At 41.0% G+C, this 24,426-nt stretch overlaps 2 protein-coding genes across 10 annotated transcripts in view; one reads left to right on the forward strand and one right to left on the reverse strand.

Annotated features, from left to right (window-relative positions):
- Positions 1-10: 10 nt before the first annotated feature.
- sh2d3a (SH2 domain containing 3A) lies at positions 11-19,127 on the reverse strand (the record flags this gene model as incomplete). The annotated part of the gene is made up of 18 exons (XM_084345225.1): positions 11-676; positions 1,555-1,740; positions 2,105-2,216; positions 2,309-2,480; positions 4,979-5,094; positions 5,549-5,710; positions 7,161-7,355; positions 7,487-7,644; positions 8,317-8,436; positions 8,970-9,055; positions 9,158-9,444; positions 10,471-10,614; positions 11,107-11,223; positions 11,399-11,438; positions 16,805-16,962; positions 17,082-17,140; positions 18,668-18,785; positions 18,915-19,127. 18 exons carry the CDS (start codon positions 19,125-19,127, stop codon positions 483-485), a joined length of 2,637 nt encoding a protein of 878 aa, XP_084201351.1. The 3' UTR covers positions 11-482.
- Positions 13,861-24,426, forward strand: part of vav1 (vav guanine nucleotide exchange factor 1) — a 27,420-nt gene continuing 16,854 nt past the window's right edge. For 6 of the 9 annotated variants that reach the window (XM_084345131.1, XM_084345137.1, XM_084345133.1 and 3 more), the window contains exons 1-3: positions 13,861-14,175; positions 22,116-22,211; positions 22,314-22,430. In XM_084345131.1, coding sequence (XP_084201257.1) covers positions 14,173-14,175; positions 22,116-22,211; positions 22,314-22,430 — 216 coding nt within the window. In that variant the 5' untranslated portion in view covers positions 13,861-14,172. Of the gene's footprint in view, positions 14,176-21,429; positions 21,519-21,723; positions 21,830-22,115; positions 22,212-22,313; positions 22,431-24,426 lie in introns of those variants that run through there. The other 3 variants (XM_084345136.1, XM_084345135.1, XM_084345139.1) reach the window with 3 other exon arrangements.

Here is a 24,426-nt window from a genome sequence, read left to right on the forward strand (position 1 = left end):
ACTGCCATCAAAAAAAATAAAACACATTTATTCCATTAGAAACACTGAAATGAAAAACAAAATGTCCAGTGTGGTCCCTTACAGCAGCAGTTCGTATACAAAGGGAACTAAATCAAAATGTTCACGTTGGTCCTTTGGAGTGGCGTGGATCAATAAAACAGTGTCTGGGTATCAGAAATGCACATTTGAATAAGTAAACAGATATTAGTGTTTTCCTAAAAAAAAGGAAAATGAATCCAACGCAGCCCTTTAAACAGTGAAGGACTGCCCAGCGCCAAAACATCCAAGACATAACTCGTTCTTTTAAAAATGAAGTTGTTGTAGTCTCTCTTCTTTCAAAAACAACTTTTCTTTGTGTCTGTGAGAGATCAGGGACGAGATCTTAGCCTTGGCTGCTGCGAAATGCCGAAGCTCAAATAAAAAACATTTCACTTTTTCCTCTTGTGAAGAAAGTGCTGATTTCACCTTGCAGGCCCTGAGGCTCAGGTTAGAGGGTCAGGCTGCTGTGGGGTGAGCTCCACAGGTTCCAGTTTATCTGAGAGGACACAGAGAATCTTGTCAAACTTCTCGTAGCGCTCTTCTCTGTCAGCCGCTGCCCCCGACTGACCCCAGAACAGCCGCAGGGCAAACTCTGTCCGGAAAGCCTCCAGCAGCTCCGGGACTGGCTCCCAACCTCCTGCGTGAGCAATGTGACGGAGATTTATTAGATCAGACACCACAAGTGATGACATTTTCACAATCTACAGTTTTTCATTTGCAAACAAACTGAGTTTTTGTCAACTACGTTTGTGTATGAAGCTTTCCTGAGCCCATGCAGCAATATCCTTTACACAATCATGTTTTTCACAAAGTGGTGAACCTCACCCCATCTTTCCTTGTGAACTTCTGAGCCTTTCGAGGATGCCCCCTTCACACCCAATCATGATACTATCACCTGTTAACAATGAACCTGTTCACCTGTGCAATGTTCAAAAGGTGTTTTTGAGCATTGCACCACTTTCCCAGTCTTTTGTTGCCCCTGCACCAACTTGTCTGAAACATGTTGCTGCCATCAAATTCAGAAAAAGCTGTTTGTTTTTTTTTACAAAAATCAATGAAGTTAATGAGGTGAAACATGAACTATTTTGTCCTTCAACTGTTTTCAATTGAGTAGATGTCAAAAAAGATTAGCAAACTATCACATTCTGTTTCATGTCTTCGAGTGATTTAAGAGAATTTGTTCCATTCAGTAATTTTCTCATAGTTAAAATTAATATTCTGTTCACCATATCATAATCTTTAGGTTGCCAATTTAAGGGTCAGAGTTTTGACATTTTATTGGCATATTTAGTCACAGCAATTTCCATTAAACAGTTAGTGTTTGTCATATGACTGTACGCACCAAACCGTGATGTCCGTACGCCCTACAACGCAGTTTGGTAGGAAAATTCTCACTCCTTTCTGAGTCCTTTCATCATCCTTATTCATCTCACCAACTGTCACTTACTTGTGACCAACTTCTATTAAAAGTAATTCTCTGCAACTGTGTCTATGCGAAGAGTCATGCACGCGTACCTGTGAGCAGTGAGTGTGCGTGCTGCTGATAATCCTGTGCATGCAGCGCAGCACTGCGAGCTGATTGGAGGACATCGTAGAGAAGCTGACAGCCTCGCTCACTATCCTCCACCGGGTCCTCACCCTCCATCGCCATCAGCAGAGGAACCAGATGTGGCACGGCTATTGGACCATGGACCGCAGAGTCTACAGAACACACACACACAACACTCACTGCATTACATTCATTACTTAAATATGTCACAGTGCTACTTGTATAAAACGTGTTTTTACCTGTCAGTGTTTTTCATATCTAGAACTTCACTCTATTAAAAGGGAAGTGTTCCAGTTTCACACGTCAATCTGTTTGTTTATAGGCCACTACGTATGTGAAAAAGTTATATAAAGCTGTGGCTCCAGAGAGATGTTCAAAGTCTGATAAAATGTCTGAAATGATGAAACCAGATAAACCAAACTGAGTGCATCTCCTGAGTCTGGAGAGTCACATCTGACAAAAGCATCTGCCAAATGAATTTAATGTAATGTGTCTCTCTTAAACAACACCCCTCACCATCTCCATCGTTCAGTAAATTCATGAAGGGCTTCAGTTTCTTCTCAAATAAAACCGCAGTCTCGGTGTGGTTCCTCCTCAGCGCTCTCCACGTCATCTCCAGTCGCATTATCTGCACAAACATATTGAGAGTGTTAGAAAACTTCAGTTGGCTTGCAATTTGGTTAAAAATCTTGCATAGCATATTTGTCATTATTGCACCACCTGAGGCATCTCCAGAGCCTTCATCACAGCTGAGAAGGAGTAGAGGTTGTGGGCGTGTTCTTTCAGGGCTTGAGCCAATAAGATTAATTTATGTAAAACGGTCGCCCTCTGGCTCACAGTCCCCGTGCAGCCCAGGATGTCCACTGCGACTCCCAGTGCTATTAGATGATGCCTAAAGAAATGAAAGATGATGGGTTTAGAGGTGTGAAAGAGCTGCAACGATTTGTTGATTCAATCAGCTGATAAAAAGAAAATTAACTGCTACTAACTATTTTGATAACAGATTAATAATTTCAGTCATTATTCAATGTCAAACATTTTCTGGTTTCAGCTTATTAAAATTTTCATCGAACTGATGAGTCATTGCAAGTAAAAAGAATAAAAGTGATAAAAGAGGAAAAATCACAGAAAAGGAAGAGAAAGACAAGAGAAGAAAAAAATGCAAAAGAGAAATAAAAACAATAAAGGACAATTAGAAGACGACACTGCATCAAAGGAATTAAGAACAGATAAAATGATTATGAGCAGTAAAAGGGGGTAGAGCAGCAGGCCAGCGACCAGAAGGTCACTGGTTCGAACCCCGGCTCCCCTGAGCGGAACCGAGCTACAAGGCGAAGTATCCCTGAGCAAGATACTGAACCCAAAAACTGCTCCTGGCGTGCAGCTGGCACCCTGTGGGGCAGCCTCTGCCGCCAGAAGGGCCCTGCGATGAACTGGCGACCTGTCCAGGGATATACCCTAGCCTCCGCCCATGAGAAACTGGGATTGGCTCCAGCAACCCCGCAAAGCCCCGTGAGGGGGGGATAAAGCGGCAACATCTCCCGCAACTCTCACGAATCAGCGGCAAAAAGAAAATGAGATGAGAGATGAGATGAGCTATTATCTAAAGAATTATCTTATTTGCATAGATTTCCAGAACAGAAATCTCAACAGGTTCAAAATTAGTATTTTCACAGAGAGGATTTTGGATGCCTCGTTTTATTACTTTACAAATCAGAAAATACTGTCAACAGCCATAAAAAAACAACTATATCTGCCATGTTTGGACTGGTATATGAACAAACTCCTCTGTGAAAACCTACAGAATGTAAACATGAATAAAACTGAAAAACTTGGTTTATGTAAGTGCTACTGAAGTGGGGAATTTTGGCTCTGAGTGCAAGAAAAAAAGTCATTTTGAGAAAACGGCCTTTAAAGATATGTATTGTAGAATTTCATACACTTCATTTTTCTTACATTTTCTTTCCAATTATCTGAGAGAAGACATTTTATGGAAGCAAAATAACACAAAATCTCAAAATTCAGTCCACACGTTCACAGGGGTTTTTGTAAACAGGGTTTGATTAAAAAAAGAAAAAAGAAAAAAAAGAAAATATATCATCTCTGTCCAGACGAGCTTTTTGGCACCTTTCAGAAATAATCTCCCTCCATACAGCACACCTGGAAACGCATATCTCATGGTCATTCAGTCTGTTCGGCTGCTTAGCTACAGATAATACTACGAAAGAGGAAGGGAAACGTGATCGCTCTTCACAGAATCGTCTTGGATAACTTGTCAGCAAAACACTGTAAGCAGCTGTTTTTGTTTCTCTTTTTCGTCATTGTCCGTTTGTGTCTTACTTAATATGATGTACAACATCAATTCTGTCACTGTACAAACTCAAATAATTTCATATCATAACACACACTCTGAGTTTACATTTGCAAACAACGCTACAAAGACTGATAAGTGTGTGTTGGTGTCAACGTTTCGGAAAAAAAAAAATGCTGCCCGTCGAGACGTGAACACTGAAAACAGCGTTTCTGAATACCTTCACCCTGACAGGAGTTTTCCAAAAGCTCTGCTTTCAGTGACCTGAAATGTCATTTACATGTGTACAAAAGGCCAAAATGCACAGAACAAGCTCTGTTTTAAGCAATCCCTGTGTACATGCGGACGGGCCTCAGCTGCAGTGTCTCCCCTCAGATTTAAGGATTTGCTGCTCATGTTTATCATATAAGGATCTTATAAGGAAATCAAGAGTCTTTGTTTTTTGGACTGTTGTCTGTTGCTTTGGGAGCATTTTTTTTTACACTTTTTTGACCTTTCATACATCAAACAATTAATCATGAAAATAACCAGCAGGTTAATCTATAATGAAAGTAATTGTTAGCTGCAGACCTAGAGGTGTGTGTGTGTGTGTGTGTGTGTGTGTGTGTGTGTGTGTGTGTGTGTGTGTGTGTGTGTGTGTGTGTGTGTGTGTGTGTGTGAGTGGGCAGATCACTGAATAAGGTAGCTGGTGAGAGACAATTATTTCACATCCCACTTTTGGCATCCATGCAAACAAATACAATAGAGGTCAATGAGATTTTATGGTACTCACAGAATTGAGAAATGACATGTCAAAAAAGCAGCAACATCCCTGTCCACAGTGTCCCTTCATCTGTATAATCCGCCACAGATATAGTCCCCCTGAAAACTGTTTATACTGTTTTCTGTGTATTATCCAGACTGACGAGGACACCGATTCTGGAAAGGGACGTTGCTGTCCTATTTATTTTCTAAAGCCACCAAAACATTATTCAGAGAGGAAATATTTGTATTTCTTAATGTGAGTGAGCCAGTTATTTAATCGTTTTACTCATCCATTTTTTTTCTTTAAGTACAAATGGTGTGTCAGCTGCATGTACCTTTCTAACAAATCCTGCCGTAACTGGCTTCCATGTGGCAGAGTGACAAGCTCCAACCCCGATCCGACTCCCATAATCCTCTTCTGCTCATCAGTCACCCCAACGATGCGCGCTACCTGCAGTGCCAAAACAATGACAAATCAATGTCCATTCGGGTTTTAAATCCAGTTCAATGAGTGGGAGTTTGGTTTATTGAGTATACTGAAAACACCATTACAAATCAGGACCCATATTTATCAAACTATTACAAAATATGAGAATTTCACTCTTTCATGCACAAAAATAAGAGTAAGAGGCATTTATCGAATTTCTTATGACTTAAAAATACACCCTTTGAGACATGTTCTAGATTGGACATTGGTCCTGATGAATAAAATGTTAGACAAAGCAGCATGAGTCATTCAGAACAGGGTAGTTTGAGCCCATTATTTGCATTTGATTTGAACATCTAATAGGATGTTAAACCTTTGTTTTGCATTGCATTGCTCAGACGTGCGAACGACATAAGTGAAACAATCTGTATACTGATTCTGAAGACCTCTTTGGAAAAGTTAGACTGTTGTGAGCTACCTGGCAGTCAACACTGAGTATGTGCAGAGCCATGGTTTCAGAGTTTGATTTGTTGAAGAGCTCTTTGAGCGCCAGCAGGACACTGGGCTCTAGAGGTCGGTTGTTCTCCGGCAAGAGCAGCGACTCAAACTGATCCAACTGGAAACACGAGTCCAACTCCACCTGTGATGGTGTAAGAGGGACATCACAACATTAGTACAGAACTGATGATGCTGTTACATAATGAACAGCTGTCATAAAAGGTCACATACTGCATCACTCTGACACCTGGTGGCAAAAAGACAGTCACAGAAACAACATAATGATGCATGGTCTCCCTAAGAGTGTGTCAGTTTTAGCAAAAGTTTATAATCCTGATCAACTTCTATCAATAACCTTCTTTAATATTTTAGGATGATAACATTTATGTACATTGCTTACACTCTTTCAGGATCATTAAGTCACACATACACATATCACACATACTTTTTCTGTTGAATACGAAAGTCTGAAAAAGTTGGGAAACTTTTATCATTTAGAATGAAGTCTGCATTTATGTGTTGTCAAAGCTACACCATTGCTATATGGTTATAAAGCTGCAGCTAACAATTATTTTGATATTCAATTAAACTTATTATTCATTTCCAATTATTTCCTTGATTAAAGGGCACCTCCACTAATTTTGAATATTGAAATGTGTTTACAGGTCTGGGAGAGTACTACTGCCTATGCTTAAAAATAAAAGTAAAAAAAGTAGTATAAAGCCTTTTGCAGCTCCAGAGGAAGCTGCATGTGATCTATTAAATTGCCTCCAGTGATGTCACTCAGTGGCTGTTGCATTGTGGGTAATGTAGGCACCAGGTTTTGAAAAGGAAGAAGAGGGTGTAGAATAAAAAAAAAGATATCTCTGTTTCTGCTGTATTTACTTTGATTATTTGTTTTTTAAGCCGTCCATAATGAGTCCAACTGGGAGTGCAATGCTAGACCAGGCCAAGATCTAGTGCGTACATTACCCACAATGCAACTTAGCCACTGAGTGACATCACTTGAGTCAATTCAGCAGATCACATTCAGCTTTCTCTGGAACCACAAAAGGTTTTATACTACTTTTTTCACCTAAGCAGTAGTTCTCCCCAATACCTGTAAATACACTTTAATGTATAATGTGCGCTTTAAGCAATTCAATATTTGGTCTATAAAATGTCAATCCATTTTTTGTCCAACTACCCAAAAGTGTAGAGAGTACAGAAGCCATCAAACGATCTCATCTGAGAAGTTTGTACCACTGAATTTCTGGCGTTTTAAGAAAAGATGACTTGTTGGTGATTCATTCTTTGTTGTTGAAAATTCAGAACTGATTCGCGCAGCAACAACACATAACTTTATCAAAGATGATTGCAGACTTGACAGCTCCCTCACTGATTACACCATTCCAACAAATTTCAAAAGTCTACTCTCAGAAAAATGTCTGGAAAGAAAATCTGAAAAGCTAAAACTGTGCAGCATGCAGTTTAAAATAATTTGAACAGCAAAAATGTTAAACAGTTTATGATTGAACACCTTCATATTTACTTAAAACAGAGACAAATGTAAAAACTATAAACTGTAAAAAATATATATAATTTATACAAACATGTGGCTTTTCAAAATGCCAGTCTTCCACTGCTTCTGCTGACTTCTTCTGCGGCAGCAACGGCGCCTGTGGTGATGCTTCGCTCGTCTGTGCCTCCAGAAAGCCAAACGACGTCTCTGTGAGGCGGGCGCGGCTCTGCCACTTCTCCTCCACACGCAGTCGGTCCACATGACCCTTCAGTTTGGACTGTGGCAACTGGATACAACAAGAGGTGGAGATTAACTCCACATAAACACTGGCATTTCTTCCTCTTTCCACCAACATGAGAGAGAGATAACAATGAAGCTATGAGCTGAGCTGTGAGGGATTCAGGACGAGTTCCTTACCTGGACGACCAGCTCATCGTAGAAAGAGGAGGGGTCATAGTCCCTGTCTGTGGGTGGGGGCGGGACGGCGTTGGCGAAGATGGTAGAGACCCTGAGAGGTTTAGGAGGAGCTCTGGGGTGCAGCTGTCCATCTGAACCTCGCAAAGTTACACCACCACCTGCAGGGACGGTGGAGGGAGTGATGGTAGAGTCACTGTCAGTTTCATTTACAGACACTTTGTAGTTTATTTCTTTGCTTTTCCATCCTCTCTCCCGGTAACTCGCTCTTTCTCTCAGTCATTTTCTTAACGAGGTTACAATACCCTTTTGTTTTGTGGGCAGCAAGACACATTTAGGAATTATGCCTGAAACAAAGTGCACAAACACACACTGCATCTTATGAAAGGAGACTGAATGTTGTTATCTACAGAAATCTTCCATTGGTCCAAGTGCTGTATCGTAGGCAACTGGACGTGTTTCAGTTTCTTGAAGACGTTTCACCTCTCATCCAAGAGCCTTCTGTGTGGGAGTCTCCTTAACGACTCTGTAGGGACACTCCCACAAAGAGTTTAAAAGCCTGCAACTCCCCTTCAGTTAGTTAGAACGAAGAAGCTTCTTGGATGAGAGGTGAAACGTCTTCAAGAAACTGAAACATGTCCAGTTGCCTACGATACAGCACTTAGACTTACCATGACCTGGATGACTGAGAACCTTCAACATCAATTCTGCATACACTGTTGCTACTTGTCATAGCAGAAAAGATGTGATGTTCAATATTTACATCTTTCTTTCTTTTTTTAAAAACATCTGACCATAAATATAAGTATGAAAAATGTGTGTGTGCACGTTACCTGGGTGGGAGGGCCGCGTGTGTCGTGGTCGTGGGCTCAGCAGGGGTTCGCTGCCTGTGCGAAACACGGGGGAGATGGGGGCGGGGCCAGTGTCCTCTGACTGCTTGTTCTGTGGAACACCTGGAGAAAGTGGGAACAACATGGTGATGTAAGGATTATGTTTTCTCTGCGTGATCCGAAGGTGGTTTTGCTGTTATATCTTTTAAAATCAAGTCTGGAGACATGCAGACTACTGGTTGGGTTTCGGGTTTCACAACAGCAAGTACAGTAGTACTCACCAAGACCTGTAAACATGCTTCAATGTGTAAAATTGGTGGAGTTACCCGTTAACTTGTCTTAACTACTATAAAACAGCATGTTGTCTTTTCACAATTTAGTTTCTGTTTTCATGAATTATGTGTATTAGCAACAGGAAAACTAGTTTTGCTGTATTTACACACAGACAAAGAAAGATAGTAAAAGAAAATACATAATTAAATAATAATTTCATGTCAGCTGTCAGCAAATATTAGCATTTTAATACATCTACAAGTGAATTTCATGCTTCAGAGATTATTGTTAGGCAAATAGACCTGAGCTGCATCCAGTGGACATTAAGAGGTTAGCGGTGACACACTTGTGTATGTAGAGGCTGCATGTTTATGTTAATATACCAGTTCGTAGGTTGCTGTCAGACTGTGCAGACTGAAGTGAAGGCCTCCGTCCCACATTCTCCATGTTAGCAGGCTGACTTCCACTCCTGCAACCCATAAAATGAAGACCAAGAGCATATTTATTTGTATTTGTGTACAGGCAGTGTGTTTCAGTGCACCACACTCCATTTCAAAAGACTTCCTCCCACCTGAGCAGTGGATTGATGACCTGCAGTGTGTCGGCGTGTGCATAGCTGAGGCTGCGCCTTTTGTTGGATTCACTGTGTTTTTCTCCGCCTGCACCTGTACCGGTGCTGCTGGACTCTGTATGTCGCTCGGTGATGATTCGCAGAGGAAGTGTCCGTGTGATTGGGTGAAAGATCACAGCGCCTGAGGCCTGGGAGATGGGTCGGCGCCCGCCCACATAGAATCGGATCAGAGCGGGAACATTGTCAAAGCGATCCTCCTCGAACTGGAACAGCTCCCGAGAGTAGCCCTGTCGCACAGATGAAGGCGCACACATAATATATCAAGCTGAGCCTTAAAAGGAATCGGTCCGACAACAGAAACAGATACTCTCCCACTCAACCTACAGGAGGTGAGTGTTTGCAAAAGATTGTTTTTGGTTTGATGATCTGACTTACAACATACTTCCTTCCTAACAAAGTCGGTGCACAGGGACAGCACAAATTGAGCTGAAACCTGGGTTATGACAGGTTGTCAGCTGTTATCAACTGACTACTAAAGTACACATTATCACAGTTCAATGTGTTCACCTGTACAATCTAATGAATCCTAATTACATAACAAGACTTCCTCCTAGTTTATAAATGTTCATGGTTTTTTCTGACTGTCTGTCAGGCACTGTTTTACTTTTTGGCATCATTCTGAAAGATGTTTTGTCTTACGCCATTTACACACCAGGAGAAAAGACTTTTAGATATCTTTCAAATGTTAAATGTAAACATAAATGACCTCAAATGTAATTTAAATAACAAATATGATTTTGGTTACTTTTCCACTTATCTGGAAAATGTCACTTTTTCAGGGGGTATTATTGTTGGCACTGCTGTAGCAAAGACAACCAGATAGCTTTCTGTTATTTTCCGAGAAGCAACTACCAACACAACAGGAACAAACACAAGTTTATTAATTACCTAAGTCAATAATGGAGAGGTAAAAAGCAGATAGAAATAGTGCCATGCTGCCAGCCTGACTGGATCATCAGTCAGCCTAATTTTCCCGGGAGACTTTGTGGCCAGTGGCAGACAAAATAGAATAATGAAAGCCAGGTTTGTAAGGCTGATAGTGTCACTAGTCTACAGCCTTTTCAGAACATTTTCTTCTTAAGGACATATTAATGCTAAAAACTTAAAGTTTATATTGATAATGATATAAAAACAGAAAAACAAAGAATCCACACATTTAAGGAGCTGTGATCGAGGCATGTTTGGCATTGTTTCTTAATAAAGTATTTTAACAACTGACCGATTATCCCCCACTTCACATAACATAGACCCACCTTTTTGGGCCGAAGGATCACTCGTATGATCTTGAAGTGCATCGGCCCGTTCTTCCAAAAGCAGCTCATAACGTAGTCACCAGGGGCGGAGCTTGAGTCTCGGACCAGGAAGTCTCCATCCCTCTCAAACAGAGACTCTGCAGCCTGGAGACAAGTCAGCAGGTTAAGTGGGTCAGTTGGGCGTGGAGGTGTGTGTGTGTGTTGACATCATACTGTATGTGTACGTTAGCCATAGTGAGCAATAGTTCGACTGCTGAGAGTCCCATAAAAAAAAAAAAAAATCAAGATAATCATTGCTTTATGAAGGTTAACAATGTTCAGATTTTCTTGAAACTAAACTTTATCATTATTTTGGTGGATTAGTTGGCTGAATCTTATTGATAAAGGTGTGGTAAATTTAAGAGGTTAGCAGGTGCTAAACTAGCCGTTATCCCCCTATTTAAAAAACTTTATGCTAAGATAAGCTGATCGCCTGCTTGCTCCCGCTTAATCGCACAGTGGTGAGAGTAGTATTGATGTTCTCATCTGGCAAATACGCACATTTCCCAACCAGACATCTTTCTATTCCTTAAACTTCTGTATAGAAATTGTTTCATTATGTGTAAAACAGTGAGAATAGTATGGTCTATTGAGCACCTCTCGGCTCAGCAGTCCGTGGTACCATGCATGGCTCCTCGGGTCCTCAGTGCTAAGCTTCAGCTCCTCCTCCAGCTCTTTCTTCAATGACTCCATCTCTCTCCGACCGCCAAACACCTACAACACACACAGCAACAGCCCAGCAGCAGCCCAGCAGAGACCATCGTTACTCTGTATGTTTTCTGTGCTCACGTTTTGTATGTGTGAGAGTAAGAAGGATAATATGTGGAGGAAAATAGAGGCAGCTATAGAGAGGAAAGAGGAGAAAGAGGGCGTTTGCTTAACCTCTTACCTTTAGCTGGCTAAAGTATGCGCTGACACTCCTCCTCTTACTGAAAAACAAGAGAAAAGAGGTGATTTGGAGCTACTAAACTAAACCCCAGGGAGCCACAGATGATGGTGCCACGTTTTTTGTTTTTGGACATGAACAGCACAAGGATGGAGGGCCACTGCCAAGGTCTGTGTCTGTCATTAACGACACACACAAACTGAAGGACTTTTAATAGCCTGCCTCCCTCCTTCCTTCCTCCCAAAGCTTCCACCTTCCTGCCTCAGTAAACACAAGGCTCACAGATGAACAGCTCAGAACAGGGCTCAACTAGATAACTCCCAGCCATATCATCAACTATTACTCATTCTAGCAATTCTACATCTATATCTGCCTCTCTCTGTGCGTGAACAAGCAGAAACAATGTGGAACAAATCATGTGTTCAGGGACTGCTGGAGGGATGTGCACGAACAATGCTGTGAGGTTGACTTGTTTACCCTGCTTTGACCCTGAATATAACTATTAACATCCACTGAAGCACAAGGCACAAACACACACCAAGTTGAATGAAAAATAATTGAGTCATATAAAACATACCTCAATAAATCCTACTGTCTGGAAGGCTATAATATTTATGTTTTGTTGAAGTTGTTTTAGAGAGGTGTTGAGTCAACTTTATGATCATTGTGGAGGCCGCTGCTTGTGGTGCTGTTAAAATAAACATATTCTCTTCATTTAGAAATCCCTCCATAACTGGGTCGCTTATTGTCACACCATCAAGGTTGAACCAAGATTTTAGAAATACTGAGGTCATGAGTTGAAAGACTCCAACACAGACCCCAGACACCCATAGAAAAATCTGTGAATGTTTTTAAATCAAGCATTTTTGTGTATTATTCATCGAGTTTGCTGTTCATTATTTTTCGCTAGATTTAATGCAGTTCTTTCAAGGTTGTCTGGGAATAGTATAATGGCATGAGCACAACTAAACAAGCTCAAACAGAAAAATCACTGTCTCAGAATTGTGCCTCTATTTTCCAGAAAAAAATTAAAATACCTTTTTTCATTTAAATAATCCTTAGGATTGCTTGTTCTGTCATATTCAATTTGCAACCCCATTAAAAAAAAGACAAACAACTAATAAATCTCAGAAGCTGGAACTACACATAATGTTTACCGTGTCTTTTCCTGAAAAAGGATGTTTAAAAGGTTAATTCTCTGTTGATCAACTAATCGTTTAATCAATGTTTCAGCTTTACACTACTAATCTGAGCTTGTGTTTTGTTGTTTATAGTTCTCTTGAGTTTATCATTGACCTAACTCTGCCTGTAAAGTGTCACTGAGTATCTAGAAAAGCAAAATGAAATTATTATTATTATTATTATTATTATTATTATTATCATGATTTAAAAGGTAAACTGAGCAAACAAGTAGCCCTACGAGTTACTCTTTCCCTGAAGTAGTTCTCACTCAGAAAAAATCGTTGGCGACCCCTGATCTAGCCTCTCAATTTTTTTCTCAAAGTGCACCAGATTGATGCATTTCACTTTAAAATGTGCAAAATACATTTTCTTCCAGGGGAACATGACCCCCCTAGAGTCCAAGGTTCACCCACCATAGTCTCACAAAATCCTGTGGGAAACTGTTCCTTGCATTAGGCTATACTGAGAGGTGCCCCAAATAGGTAGTCAGCTTTATTAAAAGGCTCACTATGTAGTTCACAAACAAACTAAATAAACAAACTCTTCGTTTTCATGACTGAATAAACTGAATAAACAATCTGCCCTTAAAGGACAACTCAGTTTTATACTGTTTTACTTTGTTTTCATTTGGCGGACCCCGCCACCTTTTCAGCTTCAAACAGTTCTCTGGGGACCTTATTAGCCTGCACTCTGACATAAATACACATCCGGATAAATAAATCACAGTTTTCAGTTTTGTTATGAGGTAAGAGGGTGCAACATCCTGTGTGAGGGGCGTTGGCCCCAGGTAGCACAACAGAAACACCTGTGCAATGTGCTGGAGAGCCACTGTTGAGAAACCTGACACCACATATAGCTAAGATTCAAACTATTTACTTCAGCTTCACCAGCCGAGTAGTATTCCTCTGTGTAATCTGGTATCGTACACTACTGTAATCTAATTACTTTTAAGGGGTTTTGGTTGCTCTGACCCGGAACACGCTGTTGTCTAATGAGTGCTTTTAAAATTGTGCAACAGGTAGGTGACGTTAGCTTACGAGGCTACAGGTAGCGAGAAGGAACCACAGTGATAGACTTTTTTTTTTTTTTTTTTCTAAAAACACTAAAACAAGATTTAAAAATAAGTTTGACATGGCAGAAGAGGGGAAACGTGTTCAGAAAACTCCTCTGAACTTTAAATCGACTGTCAAATCAACTTTTTTAAAAACTACAACCCCAAAGTCTCGCGTTAATTAACGAACTTATCCTTTGTTCAAAAACGTTTTAACGCCAACGGTCCTACCTGTCAGTCCGCCCGCCTCACAGCTCCCCCGTCCCGGGCATGTTTTCACGGTTTATGGTCCGAGCTAACAGCACCAAACAACAGCTGTGGGAGTCGTGGTGTCCAGGCTTTCTCCGCTCCGGTCCCTCCCAGCCCCCCCCTCGGCTCCTCGCCCTCCTTGCCTGCGCAGTTTCGGACGAGTTAACACAAGTTCGCCCGAGCCCTCCCTCTCCCCGCCCCGGGCCCCGGTGCTGAAACACCGCTATCTCCCTGGCATTCCTCGGATACCGACGCGGGCCGAGCTAACACTTCACCTGGCTGCAGTCGGCAGTGTATGGTAGGTAAGCTGTACAGAGCGGAATGTGACGGTAAACCCCACATGTGGTTTTGATTTATATCCATCTGTCTGACTTTTTTATCACACACACGGAGAGTTATTGCCCAACACGGGCTGTTCTCAGGTCACAAAAGAAGTTGTGCAAACACCAGAAGGAGTCATGCCGTGACAGCCGCACCAGTTCACAGTCATTTCTTGTTTAAATGAACAAAAACTGTCTGTTGAACAGTTTTCCTCAATGTTTTCTTCCATGGACACTCATTTAAAAACACTATAGTCCCAGTGATTAACGGTCGGCGCAGTAATATTTATCTGTTGTGCGGTCAGGTGTGCTTATCAGTTACTTTCCCAACATGTCCCAGCCAATCAGAGCGTAGGACCGGAACTATCTTCTTCATTGAGAACTATGTCAGGTTTGTAGCAGTCAGCACTTTAGGACTGGTGAGCAGGGATGTGCCTGAACTTGACAGCAGCCATTAAATACTCTTACAGTACTTGTTACATTTAAACAGAAAAAAAAACCCTTGTGCATTTCCCCTGGGATACAACTCAATTATCTTTAAAAGAAAGGGTTTGTTCTCTTAAATCACATAAAACATATTATTGTATCTAGCTGTGAAGTTAATTCCGGTTTGTGTGTAGTAAAAAGCAACATCTGGCACGGGTCTGGGGCCCAAAGTGTCAAGGGGGCCCTAAGCCAGAAACTCTGTATGAAGTGACGAACATTTGTTGTTGGAAAGTCAAACGGCTTCGTAAAAAGTGGGGATGTCCTGACCATGTTTATTGCCTCTGATCCTAATCTGAGAACTTTAATGTTTTTAGCGTAACAGCTGCTCAGTACATATTCAGGCTTCAGTATGATTATAAATGTTTGCATGAGCTGCTCTGCTTTAATTAAAAAAATAACTTGCACTGCAGGTTTTCAAAATAAAAAAGTTTTTATATAAGCTAGTCTCCTTTAGTATTTCGTAGAGCTGAAATTATTTGATTGAACAATCAAGAGAAAAATGATCAGCAACTATTTTGATAAACACATTTTTTAGCTGACAGGCCAGATAAAACTATAACTATCTGCGTGGCTAGAAACCAATAGAGGTAGGTGAGATGTTTCTAACTCGAGTGAATCTACTGTTTAAAAGGTAATTATATTTTTAAGAGATGCTGAAAGATACTTGATTTTTGGGGCCAACACAAAACATTTTTTGCAATGATACCTCAAATGTGGTGGTCAAACACTTGTGATATTTAACGGCTTGAAAATGGTTGAGTTTTTACAATAAAATATACTGCCCACAATGACATGAGTGCTCTGAAACATTACATTTCATTGGAGATTTAAATTTTCTAAATCACCCAAAACATCTTTTTCTGCATTATAATCTCTAAATTAAGAGTTTTCATATTGACACATATCGGATAAAATATACTCCGATAACAATATGAATTTATGAAAGGCCAATATTGGCCAACCGATATATGGGTCAGGCTCAAATTCTCAAGATATATTTTATAAATATATCTTTTTAGTATTCGGATTTATTGCACGTTAGCAGGAAGCCACTAGAAATACAATAATGGCTTAAAGGGTCAGTTCCACCAAATTATAAAAACATTTCTCAGGTAGCCTGCTCAATAACTACGGCTGCTCCTCCCTTCAGCTCTGGCAAACAGATCTGTGCTAGCTGCCATAAAACGCAGCACTTCCGGTGCGTCAGCGCAGAGAAGTCGCCACGGACTCCAGATTTATGAACTCCATATACTGCGATATAAAAAGAGATTTACCCGGTGGTGACAGGCCTTATCAGCCTTGTTTGAACTTGTTTGGCAAGGGATTAAACGTAACGGATGTTCATGTGTATGTAAATGTCCCTCACTGCAGGTTTAACCTCTTGTGGTAACAAGCCAAGCAGATAGTTTTGGGTTTTTGTCTCTGACATCACCCCCCACCCAAATATGATGGAGGTGAATGACATTGCTTTTGTGCTTATCTTTTCAGAAGCAATGCTGATGGTTAATCCCCAGACCGTTTTGTCAACCATATTATTTAGAGTGAGATCTGTGGATTATCCAGAGTATTTGAAATATTGTCGCTGGAAAGACGACTGTATGTTGGTGGCAGCAGAAATGTCAGATTTGGATATCTCAAAACCCAAGCATATAAAACAAAAGCTACCTGCATGGTTTAATGGCACAAAGGATAGACTGAAAATAAACGTCTTTTTATATTTAGGTGAACCTTTCTCTCTGCAAAGGCCTCGACTTCAAGGTTAACAACTTACAATCAAACACACACACATGCTGGCCTTGGCATTCAATCTTTCACCTCTCTGTGGGGGAAGTGTGGCCAGAATATCAAGGTACTAATTTCCCAAGGTGTTTATAATGTTTGTCATCAAAAAGCAGCTGTTGCCGCTGGTTTAGAGAGTAAGTTCACAAAGTTATTTAATTCATATCGTCTTTTCAGTCTATTTATAGGTGACTGACTGTCGAGTACACCGACTTCAGCTTACACACTCTGCGTGCATTTCATCAGCCACTAGTTAATTATTAGCCAAACATGAGTTTCCAACCTGGAGAAAGTAGATCTCTCACACACACAGACACACACACCCATTGAGGGTCAGCTTACCTGCTTTTGCTGTCCTGCCTTCGCTCTGTCCCACTGATAGTGTTGTCCTCGTTCAGGGGGCGGAGCTGGGAGCAGGAGGCAGAGAGGCGGTGTTTTTTATCGGCACGCTGGAGGCGGGGCAGAACGCTCTGACGAAACAGATCCTTCTTTGGCTTCACCTGCAGGAAATGGTAGAGATCCAACAAGCATATGTCCTGCTCTGTTATTTGTTTTTGAGGAGACGCCTGATGTTTTGTGATGCTCTCTGTTAGTGTGATGCTGTGTAGTGCGTTCTCACCAGATCCAAAGACGATCCCAAGGAGTACTTCCGGCTCACCCTGCGCACCACTTGTGTTCCTGAGGGGACAAATGCACAGTTTAAAGGAATATTTTGACATTTTGGAAAATATGTGCAATCGTTTTATTGATGAGTTAAAGAGAAGCTCCATACCACTGTCATGTCTGTCCATCGAATATGAAGCTGAAACGAAGAAGATGTCATGTGTTGATAAGTGTGCATATTTCCCAAAATGTTGAACTATTCCTTTAACTGTTGTGCATATATAAATACACCTATTTGCAAGACATTGTTTAACTGTGATATCATTATTCATTCAGGCCTAATTTTCTAGATTTTAACATCAAAATCATTGGATTTACACTAAGCAGAAAGAAGCCAATAAACAACAGTTTGACTTGATAAACTAGCGTGTCATGCTGAACATGAGTGATTTCAACAGATACTGCGCTTCTCTCTGCAAGTAAAAACGGATGATGAAAAAGATAAGAGTTTATTATTAGGCTCGTTTCATAACACAGAAACATATCTGCTTTAACACATCAACAACTCGAATAAACTATGATCCAAGATGAGCATGTAAATAAAATCTGCCGTCAATAAAAAAATAAAAACAAATAAAAGTTAGCCTGCACTTAATGAAAGTGAACTATATACTATAAGACCTGCTCTGATTGAAAAGTATCTTGAGACAACTTTTGTTGTAAATGGGCACTATATAGATAAAACTGACTGACTAAACATCTTTACACTACCAGCTCTGTGAGGTTGTACTTTGGCACAGCACTGCTGCGAGCTAAATGCTTACATTCAGCATAACAACATGCTAATAATGACATTGTTAATGTGCTGATGTCAAGCAGGTCTAATGTGTACCTAAGTAGTGCCAAACAAAGGACAGCTGAGACTAATGGAAATGACATCGGTTTCATACACCGGAGAATATAGAGCTAGAGGAAAAATCCGGGAGCCGTCAAAATAATGATAATTCATACTGTTGGGAGCCTGAATGTCTCGTGGAAATCCACCCAATAGTTGTTGAGATATAAGATTCTGGACTTACATAAAAAAAATATTATTAATATTATATATACAAATATATTTAAACTCAAGCTGGACAGATATATCGTCCAGTTTGTGCTTTTGTTTGTTCTTACTGGACATAGATCTAAAAAAGATGCTTGGGGTAATATATAATTATTATATTTCCAGTGAAGTTATCTGTTTTAGTGCACTTACTGTAAATAAAATGTATTATTAAACTGTAAAATATCCTGCTTCTATTACATACATATAGTTGCCACCACTTGATAAACACATTTTGAAGATTATTGCAAAAATTGTGTGTTTATGTATATATTCAGTTCAGAACATTGGCTAATATATCTGTATCAGGATATTTATACCTGCCCCATTTGTCCTGTATCAACCGGGCATTAATTCAAAAGCTTATGCAAATGGGTTTCACTTGTCTGCAGCCTTGGATGCAGTACAATACCGTGTTTCCACTTGATAAACATTTAATGCGACAATTAACGATTTATTGCATTATCGTCCAGCCCTTGTGTGTGTGCAGTGAGTGTCACCAGAGTGTGGGTCCAGTGTCTGTCGGTGCCTTGAAAGCTGATCGAGGATGGTTTCTCTGTGTGTTGCATCCTCTATCCCTGCATCCTTCAGCTCTCCAGCCGTCACATACAGCAAACCCTGGAGAGAAACAAAAACAGGGAGAGTGGGAAAGGAGCAGATAAACTGACGACTGTGAGGACTTAAAACTTGCACACAACAAAAGAAATATCAGATATATCAGATGCATCTTGCACATCGTCCACATACCTCCAAACCGTAATATTCTCTCTCTAGTGTCTTGGTGTACTGGGACAGGCCGATCTGTCTCAGCCACCAGGCGATGGAGCGATTATTCATGTCTGAACAGCAGAAGACAGACTGATTACATACCAGCACACACACACACATACACAGACACATGCTTGTACATGTTTTCTTTTTGTTTCTGAGTAAAGTACAAATGAAAGACAGGCCTGACATCGGCTTACTTTTCAAAATCAGCCAACCAGATGCACAAGCAGACAGCCCTTGTGTTGTTTGCTTTGCAGCAGCTTCAGTATGTAACACCTACCTGTTCACAGGGTCCACCGAGGCACTCTGGGATATCACTTCTCTCTTTTTCCTTGTGATACTTCTATCTCATACTGCCATTTCTTTTCTTACTTCCCCCTCTGTTTTCCTTCCTTCTTTGCAGCTGCTCTCTTCTAAAATGTAACGTCTCTCATTAAATCTGTCTCTCACTTTCTCTTTGTGGTAACAGTGGAAGCCCGCTCCCCCTCAAACCTGCAGGGTCACTCACAAAGCCAATCAAATTGCACAGTGGGCACACAGTACCCCACAGAAAACAGCGAATCACAGCGCAGGAATTAGCATGAGCTCTCAGGGGGTGGAGAGCGCAGGTTGAGGCCTGTCATGAGAGAGAGATAGAGCTTAGAAAAACAAGAAGAGGGATATGAAAATGTGAGACTGTTAAGCAGCTGTCAACATGTCAAGTCAGAGATAGGCATGCATGCACAGCGGTCTGTCTGGAAGTCTGTCTGTCCAGGTAGTGTGTCAGGAGATACAGTAGCTGCAGGAACGGTGGTGATGTGTATATACTGACACCTAGTGTTGAAGTAAAAAGTGACACAGGCCTTTTTGCCTCGGGTGAGTTTAACTGGTACTCTTACCTTATAACACTTTTCAAATTTTGACTGAATGAGACCATAAAGGGGGAAATCCTCCTGAACACAGTATTGCCATTTTGTTAATAAAGTGACTTGAGGCAGAAAAGTCCATTTTAACTGACAAAGATAACTCTCTTCCAGTGGTGGAAGAAGCATTCAGATAATTTACTTATACAAAAGTGCAAGTCTGATTGTGAGTCCTGTACAGGGTAATAGTATGGAAGAGGTATTATCCACCTTTTCTCACAATATTAAGAGTAAAAGTACTTGTATTGCAAGAAAAATGCTCCTGTCAAAGTTTTTATGTTATAGTTAGTACGGCACGTGCTGTAAGGTAATACATTTATTTAAAGGTCCAGCGTGTAGGATTTAGTGGCATCAGCCTTGAGGATGCAGATTGCAGCCATCTGACTACCCCTCATCTCGTTCACATGCTTCTTTGGCCGCTATAAATGCAAAAGGCCCTCTCTCTTGAGCCGGTGTTTGGTTTGGTTCATTTCTGTCTCTAAATTCTACACACTGGACCTTAACTTTCTGAAGCTGATCATATGTTTATATACAGTCTGCAAAGTAACTAGTTACTACATCATTTAAAATAATGCAGTGGACTATAACCTACAATATTTCCTTCTTAATTGTGTAGAGGTACAAAGTATCATGTAGTGGAATTACTATAAAAAGATGCAAGTTAATAAGTAAATGTACTTCCTGTTTTGTTCATCAGCACTTGATGTCTTGAATTCTTGATATCATTACGTGGCACTTTTTGTTTATGCCAGTGGTGCTACATAAGTAACTCACAGAGTTTTTGTTTGAGATGTTACATGTGAAAGCGCTTTGATTGCAGCTGTGAATCCAAATATGTGCCCACATCCCAGTAAAATCCCTACTGGGTGCCGTCAGCATCCAAACAGCTGCTCCATTATTCATTCAGCGTCTCTAGACTTTCCCTTAAATGACATCATGACAGCAGCTCTTTGCTGTTCGGCTTTAGGACAGACTTCACTCATTAAAGACGAGCTGTTCATGATATAAATATATAATTGTCCTTAAGTATTTTCGCCTTAAAATACTGTAACAGGTTTAATCCTTTTCTCAGTGTGTGGTTCATGCAGCATTTTAGAGACATAAAAGTGGGTCAAACATGTTTGAGATGATACTTTCAACTTGATGCCTCTAACCTCTGCAAATTAACCTCATGCAGAGATGACCTACCTCTAATAAGGTCAACTACCATATTAGAAGTGTTTTTGTTTGCTCTATGAATAATGCTGCAGTCGACCTTGCAACACTTTGCTTTTGTGATAAACTTGTGTTGTGCACCACACACACACACACACACATTCACTCAGTCTTCTGGTCTCTTGCTCACAGATAATACACACCATTACACATAAATATCACACTCTGGTTTTATCGACTCGTACCACTCATAGCAGCAGCAACAGCAGCAGCAGCAGTAGCAGCTATTGTGTGTGTGCATGTGTGAGTGTGAATGTGACTGTGAGAGGGTGCGTCAGAGGAAAAAGGAAGTTGCGGGATGAAGTTAAAAGCCTTCGACACAGTGCAGCTCTGCAGAACACCCACCACGGAAGAAAGGCAGAACGAGAGCACTGAAGTCTGACAATGAGATAATGAAAGGAAGACGGGGACGGGGACGTGAACATCGAGAAAGAAGACACTGAACTGCTGGGAGACACTGAAGGTGAGAGCTGACTGTAATACTCATCCTACATTGATATGCAGTTAGAAAATGTAAAGTTTTCTGGTAGAACAGTAGCTTGTTTTGTCATTTTACTGGGTTTCAGGAAGGCCACTTCAATATTTTACTGTGAAAGGACAGGGCGAGAGTGTCTGCTCAGTGTTCGTCTCAGACTAAATGAATAATCTTCAGTTACTTCCACGTCCAGGTTTTACTTTACTGAGAGAAAGAAGAGAAGTTAAACTGTGACAAAGAAAGATTCAGCGCTACCACTACTTTTGTGTGGTTCAGGAGCAGCAGTCAAAGAAGTGTTTGTATGTGTGAACTCAGACAGTGAATACATTTCATTTCTATTCAGTGTGAACTCCACAAGTGATCTAAAAGAATTTGTTCCTGACTTCTTGTGAAGCTTATTCATCTCTGATTGTCAGGACAGCTTTAACCTAAAATCTGACCTACTGCTTAACTGCTGCTCATGTTGTAGAGAGCGACAGCGATCACCGGTTACTGAATATTGTGCCTGTGAGAATGTAACAAAATCTTGCCTTACATCCCATCTATCCATTTATCTATCCGTCTGTCCGTCCCTCTATTGTTCAGAAAACAAAGATGGAGTTGTGGCGGCAGTGTGCGGTGTGGTTGATCGACTGTCGAGTTCTTCCTGATAACCACCGGGTCACATGGGAGGGTGCACAGGTAAATCAGCTGTGTCCCACAAACTCACATACCTGCACATGAACACGCACTCTCTCTTGGTTCCCTCAGTCTGATTTTGTGCGTGTGTGTGTGCTGTGCCAGGTGTGTGACCTGGCTCAGGCTCTGAGAGATGGCGTGCTGCTCTGCCAGTTGCTCAACAACCTGCTGCCTCAGGCCGTCAACCTGAGAGAAATCAACCTGCGCCCTCAGATGTCCCAGGTAACACACACACACGCATCTTTTCCTACTCAATTTCCATAAACCATTTCCATAGTGACCAGAAGGCAGCACTGAATCCCTGAGGCTGCATGATAAGAAAATAATGTGATCTATATCTGTTCACGTCGCAGGGTGGGGGTGGGGGGGGTGGGGTGTGTGTGTAGAGAATGGAGGGAATGATGATGAAGCAGAAAACTCTATTATTTAATCCGAAAGGTCTTGTTTTCCAGAGAAGTGTGCTTGTGCAAGGAGATTTTGTCAATATGTTTCCAATAAAAATCAACTTGTTCATGGGATTTTATAGAGATCAGTGTCACTATCCAGAAATAAGAGAGAAAAGGCAACTTGCTGTGCGTAAATCCTTTCTTGATTCAAGAAAAGTCTTTAAGATTTGGGGTTTACGTTTAAATCAGGATTAAATTTGTGTCAGCACAGGCAGATTTCTTTGTTTGACACCTTTTATACTCAACAATGTACAAAAATAACTTGACAATATAGAAATTTCAGCTGCGTGCGTCTTCTGTACCTAAAAAAAAGATTGACACTACTATTAGCTAGAGCGAGCAGCAGGCTAATGTTGTAAAGAATTGGATGAGGGGAAAGCAGTTAATTTAGCTTTGTCGAGAGGTAACAAAATCTGCCTGCCAGCACCTCTAATGCTCACTAATTTACACAGCATATCTGTTATTCGACTACTTTTGGCTGTGAGCAGTAACTTCCTGCTGGTTGCTTGGCATCTACTGCCGGCCCAACACATAACCCTCTGTAAAACAGTAAATTGTCACATTTAAACTTAAGTTTTTTGTACAGATTAAACACAAAATGTAGTGAGCTTTAGAAATGCTGTAGGCAGATTTGGTCCTGCACAGACGTGAGAGTGTCATCAACCTTCTGAATGAACTCTCAGCAAGAAAGTGAACAAGCTTATTTCTTAAAATGTCGCACACAAGCAAACTGGATTGAAAACTGGCACAAATAAGAAAAACCAAAAGAGAATCTGAGATGAAGACACAGGAAAGACCGAGAACAAGAGAGTGTGACAGAGACAGATAGTGCCAGGCTGTCACGTGATTGTCCTAAACGTCTCGAGGGAAGTCTTTGAATCACATCCGACGGGATTCACCATGATGTCTCAAATGTGGGATTGGGTGTGAGGGGTTAATGTGTTCGACACGTGCATGTGAAACTCTGGGAAATCCTATGAGGTCAAGAGTGGTTAAGAAACATCCGGTGATTAACAGAAGATCGGAGTCCACTCTGACGTGTACACACATGCAGACACACACACACACACACACACACACACACACACACACACGCTCACACCTGACGACATTACACAAGTGGAGGATCTTCCTTGTGTTGTTGCAATAAGGGTTTACTGCTGCAAGGATCTATGTATGGCTGAGCAATGTGATGTGTGCAGTATCGGTTAGAACTCAGCGTTTCCCCTTTTCTCAAATTAGAGTTCCTCATTTCCCACTGCTGAGCAGACAGAGAGAGCGAGAGAGAGCTGCTCGTTCAGGAAGTTATGTAAACTACATGTCTGACCACCTCGTCAGTCGTACTGCGCACGCTTTATGTGGTTGTCTTTGTAGTTCAATTTTACTTACAGCTGTTTATTGCCGCTCATGTTCATGTGGTCTGTGGGACCGAGCAGCATTTATGTTCAAGTTGTTCTAGTTTCTAAGTGCACCTGTTTGTGTTTTGTGGCTGCCGTGTTTCTTAAGGGATATATTTGTCCAAAAATGAAAATTCAGTCATTATCTTCTCATCCACATGCTGGATGGAAAGTCTTCTGAAGTTTTGTAGTCCACAAAACATTTCTGGAGCATCACAGCAAAACATAGTTGCAAAATTGAAGTAAGAAACTGAAGTAGATGGGGACTTGTTTTAAAACATCAAAAAACAAAAGAACAAAACAAAATGGCTCTGTACGGCTCGTCTGGTGTGATATAAGTCGCCGGAAGCCTCGAGATCCCAAGTTGATTTGAAA

Source organism: Pagrus pagrus (assembly GCF_965226575.1).
Source record: "Pagrus pagrus genome assembly, chromosome: 2".
Taxonomy (NCBI): domain Eukaryota; kingdom Metazoa; phylum Chordata; class Actinopteri; order Spariformes; family Sparidae; genus Pagrus; species Pagrus pagrus.